This window comes from Ips typographus, linkage group LG14 (genome assembly GCF_016097725.1).
Source record: "Ips typographus isolate SLU linkage group LG14, UJ_Ityp_2.0, whole genome shotgun sequence".
In the NCBI taxonomy this organism is placed as follows: domain Eukaryota; kingdom Metazoa; phylum Arthropoda; class Insecta; order Coleoptera; family Curculionidae; genus Ips; species Ips typographus.
In genome coordinates this window covers 2141962-2148998 of record NC_138435.1, presented here as the reverse complement: position 1 = coordinate 2148998, position 7037 = coordinate 2141962, and the positions used below count along the sequence as shown (strand labels likewise).

General features: G+C 39.0%; 3 protein-coding genes and 1 pseudogene across 5 annotated transcripts; 2 read left to right on the top strand and 2 right to left on the bottom strand.

Moving 5' to 3' along the window:
* Positions 1 to 576: 576 nt before the first annotated feature.
* On the bottom strand, positions 577 to 2111 carry LOC145737449 (uncharacterized). The gene is made up of 3 exons (XM_081992147.1): positions 1548 to 2111; positions 1230 to 1497; positions 577 to 959 (listed from the first exon to the last, which is right to left on the bottom strand). Exons 1-3 carry the CDS (start codon positions 2016 to 2018, stop codon positions 589 to 591), a joined length of 1110 nt encoding a protein of 369 aa, XP_081848273.1. The 5' UTR covers positions 2019 to 2111; the 3' UTR covers positions 577 to 588.
* Positions 2112 to 2152: 41 nt separating this feature from the next.
* LOC145737467 (calcium load-activated calcium channel-like) lies at positions 2153 to 2964 on the top strand. 2 transcript variants are annotated; one of them, XM_081992176.1, is made up of 3 exons: positions 2159 to 2383; positions 2441 to 2615; positions 2670 to 2964. In XM_081992176.1, the coding sequence occupies exons 1-3, from the start codon at positions 2245 to 2247 to the stop codon at positions 2905 to 2907; spliced, it is 552 nt and encodes a 183-aa protein (XP_081848302.1). In that variant the 5' UTR covers positions 2159 to 2244; the 3' UTR covers positions 2908 to 2964. The 2 variants fall into 2 exon arrangements, with proteins under 2 accessions (XP_081848300.1, XP_081848302.1); XM_081992174.1 differs by having other exon boundaries at positions 2153 to 2615.
* On the bottom strand, positions 2917 to 4353 carry LOC145737450 (large ribosomal subunit protein uL3m-like). The gene is made up of 5 exons (XM_081992148.1): positions 4175 to 4353; positions 4035 to 4122; positions 3767 to 3982; positions 3417 to 3706; positions 2917 to 3365 (listed from the first exon to the last, which is right to left on the bottom strand). Exons 1-5 carry the CDS (start codon positions 4249 to 4251, stop codon positions 2945 to 2947), a joined length of 1092 nt encoding a protein of 363 aa, XP_081848274.1. The 5' UTR covers positions 4252 to 4353; the 3' UTR covers positions 2917 to 2944.
* A 73-nt stretch (positions 4354 to 4426) lies between these two features.
* LOC145737448 (GDP-fucose protein O-fucosyltransferase 1-like) lies at positions 4427 to 6006 on the top strand (annotated as a pseudogene). The gene is made up of 3 exons (XR_014180388.1): positions 4427 to 4724; positions 4783 to 5283; positions 5339 to 6006. The product of XR_014180388.1 is annotated as a GDP-fucose protein O-fucosyltransferase 1-like (transcript).
* The last annotated feature ends 1031 nt before the right edge of the window (positions 6007 to 7037 follow it).

Genomic DNA, 7037 nt, shown 5'->3' with positions numbered 1-7037 from the left:
AAGCATTTTTGGTATTTTGCTCTAAAAGAGTCAAGAAATACTAAAATACTACTTAGGTAGTACTTTGGGTTTTGTATTTTGTTCCAAAACCTCTATTAACATAATAAACTCTAAGGTTCGCAATTTACGTTAGTATACAGAGTGTTACAGGAAAAATCAGTCAGTAATTTAGTGTGTATAGTAAAGTTTGACGCAACATTACAACACACTCTGTATAATTTAGAAAGTGTATTATAGTTTTGTTGTTTGTAGGAAAAAAAGCAATTTACCATTATTTACAAATTAGTTAGGATTATCAGAGGATTGTTGGTTCACTCTGTATAATATTTTACTATTTACACAAACGGTCAAAGTTTACACAAATTGAGATAATGCTCAATTTGTTGTTGATGCAAATTTTACTATCCAAAAAATCTTATATAACAACTTAATGATAAAAGTTTTTCAAAAACGACCTTTATAAACTGTAAGAAAGACAAAGGAAAACAACTGTCAACTTGTCAAATTAAATTTCCAAAGCTTTTTTTAACGTAAGCGTCACGTTACATTAGGAGGATCAAAGAGAAAAACGAAAACTTAGCGCTAATTTTATTCCAAAGTAAATACAACAGTAGAATGATCTTGTATGTGGTAAATAGCTTGAGTTTGTTCGTAATTTGTGTCGGCCACTTCTTCGGTGTATTGTTGTACGAGCGGATCGTCTTCGTGCACGATTTTCATGTGCGCCAACAAGTTGTAGTTTTCCGCAAACTGTTTGCCGCAATACTCGCAATGATAGTTTTTCTCCTTGTCGTGCGTCGCCCTCATGTGACGTTTCAGGTGCGAATTTGACAGGAAACGGTGTTTGCACACCGTACACTCGAAATTTCGCTGGCCCGCGTGTATTTTCCGGTGCATGTTGAAGGAACTGTGATGAAGGAACTTTTTGCCGCACGATTCGCACTGATAACGACTTTCACCTAGAAAAAACAATTTAAAATGAACAAATGTCAGATTTAATTAACCGCAGCCAAAATGGCGGTGATTGCAGGGATCAACTGTCAAAAACCAATAAGTCATCTGTCACTCAGGACTTGTCTTGGAAAGTGATCTAGATCACCTTGACCACAATGACAAGTTTGACAGTTGTTTTCCCTATCAAGGACAATTGTCAAAAATAGAAATTTTTGTACCCAAAAATTACCACTTTTACATCTGGTGCAAGGTTTTAACCAAATTTGTAAAATTACCTGTATGTATGGGTAAATGCCTGCTCAGACTAGCTTTCTGACTGAAACATTTACCACAAATGTTACAGAAACAAGGTCCCTCCTTGTTCAATCCAAGTAATCTAATGTCATCCTCTACACTGTCATGTTTTTTTATATGATTTTCATAGCCATTTTTGGTTTTAAAGCTCTGTCCACATATTTCACACAGTATATTATGACTAGGTTTGTTTTTGTTCATCACCTCCTCCACATGTTTGGACAGGTCCATTTGGATTGAGGTCTGAATCTGATTTGGATGATTAGTTAATGTCACTGAACTAAAACTGATACACAAACCTGTTCAAACATTTTTTCATTCTGATCTTCCTTGGCCACTTCCAGGACTGGTGAAGAAGGTTTTCTGTTCAATTTGCTGTCCTCACTTTTGCATTTCACTCTCTTCACTTTAATTGGCAATCCTTTCAAATCTATATCAGGTATTTGAACGCATTCCATCTCAGCCAGGTTGTCCGGTTCCAGTCTACTGCTGATCATGTCTGAAGTTTTTGAGGCTTCGACCTTTGAAATGTAGCTCTTCAATTGGGCGTACAGCTCCTTTTCCCTGTATTTAACAAAATCAAGCTCGTTCAACAGTTCGTGGCAATCCCCACATATGTTGCAATGCAAAAATGCGACGTTCCTGTACAAATCCTCCACCATTGTGATGAGGAGTTTATTTGATTTCTTTGAGTGTGTAGTTTTTAGGTTATATTGGATTTTATTGATTTGGTCGCGACATATTACACAACTACTACGTGCCAAATACATTGCAATTATTCATTAACCTGTATTTATCTACCAGAAAAATAACAATTTTAAAATTATTAGTAAACAGTTAACTGAGTTAACCTACAAAACTAATTTGACAGAATGACAGCCAGCGTTGCCAAACAACATTTTTAGGTTAACATTGGCAAGGCAACGCTGCTTTCCTATCTAGGTTAGGTCTGTTATGAAATAAAAGTTGTATTTTTTAATTAAATTGGCTATAATAATGTGGGCTGACACTCTTTTAATCGTCTTCATATCGATATGCACTGCATTCCTAGGCGAGGGCCTAACTTGGCTAATGGTTTACCGGACAGAGCGTTATCAAAAATTGAAAGCGGAGGTGGAAAAGCAAAGCAAAAAATGTAAGTTTTTCACAAGTTTTACCAGCACTTTGCAGGCTAAACCAACTGTTCTTACAGTGGAAAAACGCAAAGAAACTCACGGAGACACATTGGATAAGCAACAGAAAAAGAAAATTGAAAGGGAAGAGGACAGGCTGAAGCACAATAACAGGGATTTGTCTTTTGTAAAGATGAAGTCAATGTTTGCTATAGGGTTTGCCTTTACTGCCCTTCTAAGTATGTTCAATAACATGTAAGTTGGGTTAATTGGGTTTAGTGAATTTACCTAACAAAAAAAATCACTTAGATTTGATGGTAGAGTGGTAGCAAAGCTACCATTTATGCCCTTAACATGGATTCAAGGTTTAAGTCATAGAAACCTGCCTGGAGAGGACTATTATGACTGTTCCTTCATATTTTTGTACATTTTGTGTACCATGTCTATTCGACAGAATATCCAGAAATTGCTGGGCTTTGCCCCATCTAGAGCAGCCTCCAAACAAGGGAATAGCTTATTTGGACCAGCTCCTGGTCAGTTTAAATAAAACTACTAGTGAAATAAAACTATTAATTTAATAAAACTTATTTCTCATTATACAGAATAGTAGTTTCAGAAAATGGATGAACCTCTTCATCATAAATATCTTCAATTAAATCATCATTCTCTGTATCCAAGTAGGTTGGAAATGGTAAATCCTTTGGGAATCGCAGTGGTAGTTTTGTGTCGTAAATATTCACCAACGTATTGACTTCACCAGGAATTGCTTGCCCAGACACCCAAAGCACATTGTATTTGGTGTTTATCCTCCAGATCTTCAAACCTTTGGCCACCCTGTATCTGTTGCCCATGTGACCTGGCATTTTTGTGCCCGGCCACACCCTACCCTTCTCCCCACCACCGCCAATGTTACCACCCCGTCTGTGCGTTTTGGTGACACCGTGACTGGCTGGCATACCTTTGAAACCGTGCCGTTTCATTACTCCCTGAAACCCTCGATCAATACTGAAAAAATTGTTTTAACCCAAAAAGCTAACCACAGATGGCACTACCTACGTTTTCCCTCTAACATCCACATAGTTACCAACTTGAAAATGTCTAACTGAAATTGTAGTCCCTAAAGGTAAGACTGCATCAGGACTAACGAAAAACCGTGCCAGCCATTTGGTTGGCAACACTCCAGACTGTTTAAAAAGCCCACAATATTCTTTAGTAAAATTGGTTGGGTCCCCAATTTCAGCACCAATCAGTAAACATGCTTTTTTCTTAAACACTTTAGGACGTAACTGTTTGACTGGTTCATATTCTTCAGGTGAATAATACTTCACTACATGATTATCCAACACCTTAATATAATAAGCATTATTAAAAGAATTCTTTAAGGTGAATAAGAGAAAAACACTTGCTTGTAACAGAGTGGTGGTGATTTTCTCTCCATTCTTCAACCATAAAGGATACACACCAATTTTCCTTGCAATCACTCCAGTTCTTTGCATTTTAGGGGTCCATTGGATTTTCTCTGGCACTATGGACTTTGTCCACTCTCTATGTTTTGCTTGTTGGTCCTGTACCACCTCCCTAATAAATTCCACGTTCTCTGGGGCGATTGGATCGTCAACTGACTGAAACCTAGTGTTACCCTTTCAAGGAGTTTCAAGGGGGTTTTTAACTCACAGTAATCCTTTTTTTCGTCAACCACACAGGGTGTCTGAGACGCGGTTTGGATGGCAGATGCCTGTCTCGTCTAAACTCGTACGAAATGCTACAAAATAACATCTTGGACATGGATTTTAATTGAGTCTTGTGGTACTGACCTTAGTTGGCGGAGCTTTTCTTCCAGAATTCGAACGTTACCACATGATCTGGAAACGGCACTTAAGCTCAACGCCATAATTAGTATTCGAATTGCACTTTAATTAATTAAACTTTTTTAATTATTATTATAAAGCCTGAATTCTGCATTTAACCACCTTTGAGGTTAGGTATGAATGTAAATGCGTAACGAAATGAAATCACATGACCGTTTCACTGGTAGCCTTACCAAAGTCCCGTGATCGTGTTGTCAAATTACGTACAATTATCAAAGGAAAGTTAGGTTAGGTTAGTCCATATTTGGGGTGAAAATGAGGTCACATGACTATTGCATTGGTAATCTTACTTCAGTCCCGTGACTGTGCTGTCCTCTATGATTACAAACATTCAAAATGAGGTTAATTTTTATTATTAATTCTCTAATCTATTAAAACAACTGTCAGGGGTGATAATGAAATGGTTTACGTTAATATACAGTGTGTACAGCTTGGTTTGGCAATGTTTAGGTGTGGATATGGACCCTTTGGGGTATACTTTATTGTCCCTGTATGGGTAAGTACACTACAAAAACCCTTTATTTCTTCCCGTTTATAAAAGGCTTTATTTTTAGGGAGGTTTGGCAACCAAGCAGACCATTTTCTAGGCGCTTTAGCGTTCGCCAAAGGCTTAAACCGAACGCTGGCACTGCCCCCATGGGTTGAGTACCGTTACGGGGAACGAAAGTCTATACAAGTGCCTTTCGACACTTATTTTAAAGTGGGGCCGCTCCGAAAGTACCATAAAGTCATCACAATGGAGCATTTTATGCAGGAGATTGCTCCTTATGAATGGCCGCCGAACGAACGTGTCTCATTTTGTTATATGGCGCGTGGTTGGTTTTTTTGACCATTTTTTACCATTCTGGATGGTTGTAAGTTAATTTTAGGGGACAGTCAATCCTGTAATGCAAAGGAAGGGAATCCTTTTGGTCCGTTTTGGGATACGTTCAACGTGAATTTTGTTGGTTCGGAGTTTTACAGTCCCTTACATTATGATGTTGGTAATGCAGTGACTGTTAGGCAGTGGCAGGTGCAGTACCCTGCATCAAAGTGGCCGGTCCTGGCCTTCACTGGTGACGTTTATTCCAGTTGTTTCTAGTAAACTAGTACTGATTTTGTGCTTAATAGGCAGTCCAGCCAGTTTTCCTGTTTCAGAGGAAAACCGTAAATTACACAAGTACCTGGAGTGGAGTGATAAAATCCAGCTAGAGGCGGAGGATTTTATCAAAACTCAACTTCCCAAAGGTGCTTTCATTGGTATTCATTTACGCAACGGCATCGATTGGGTGAGAGCGTGCGAACACATCCCAGACAGTCCCAATCTGTTTGCGGCCGCTCAGTGTTTGGGCTACAGAAACGAACTGGGACCAGCCACTCCCGAAATGTGTTTACCCTCCAAGGAATCGGTGATCAGACAACTGAAACGAACCATCAAACAAATCAACAGTAGGACTGTGACTGCGGTGTTTGTGGCCTCGGACAGTAATCACATGCTGAACGAGTTGCGGACAGCGTTGAAACGTATGAACGTGGCTGTAGTGAAATCGGAACGGTCTAGTCCGCATCTAGATTTGGCGGTATTAGGGCAGGCCAATCATTTTATCGGTAATTGCGTATCGTCGTTTAGTGCCTTTGTCAAACGCGAGAGGGACGTAAAGGGTTTTCCTTCCACGTTTTGGGCCTTTCCACCTGAAAAAAGTACCAGGAAAAACAAAATTCGAGAAGAGTTATGAGTTAAGACTGATTTGCTTTTGTATTATTAGGTTAAGCTTTTTTTATTAAACAAGTTTATTTAATTGATTTACTTATTTGACACACAAAAGACAATGCGTGGAGTTGAACACAAGATGGCGTTGTGTGTGTAGGGACCTACTTTACCTTGCTAGTAGGAATGTGGTGAAGGCGCCAGAAATGTCTCAGTTTTGTTTAAACCACATAAATTCAATATAATGAGTTTAGTAGAGTTAAATAGATAGCACGGTTCTTTGAATTAACATGCGACGCAGATAGAAATATTTCAATGTCAATTTATCAAAGTCGTTGCCGTGATAGTGTGGGCAGGTTTCGTACTTTATTAACGTTGCATACCAAAATATGTTTGTATTTGTATTGATTTGTTGTCCAAACTAACTGTAGTGGCGTCTATTGTCTAGATTAGTCACAACCCAAGACATCTTATCGGACAAAGAGCATTCCGGAGGCATCTGCGTGCGTCGACGACGCCAGCGTTTTTTTTTTCTATATACGCGACTTCCGTTTCAATGAGCGCTGGTGCACCGGCCAATAAAGGTTATTTCGTCCCGTCCGACCCGTTTACGTATGTAGCGTACCTACAGGGTGGTCGTAGTTATGTTCAAATAATTGGTAATAGTCTTAATAAGTCACGTGAGGAGTACAGATAACAAAGGAGCTTAGTTTTTAACAACGGCAACGTTGCATCACTGGCCTTCGGAAAATGACAATGACAGTTGTTTGACGACAGTAAAATATCACCCTAGATTTTTTAATTTAAAACGTTTGCTATTATCCGAGGTTTGTTTGCGTGGTTTTTATTAAAAAAATATCATTAACTCACCCATTTACAGCTTGAAAATCAATAATATCGATCAGTGTATCTGAGTTGTCAATGTCAAACCGCCCCAGCCCTAGCGGCGGCCATCAGCCATGTTGTTTAGTTTATCACTGTACAGGTTCGCGTCGTTTCATGTTTCCCTCCTCAATTTCACGGTTAAAACGCGTTTTCGGTACCAAAAAATTAGGTTAAAATGTTCCTTAAAGTGCCACGATCACGTGAGTGTAACTGGTTCGGTGCTGCTGTACGGTTTTA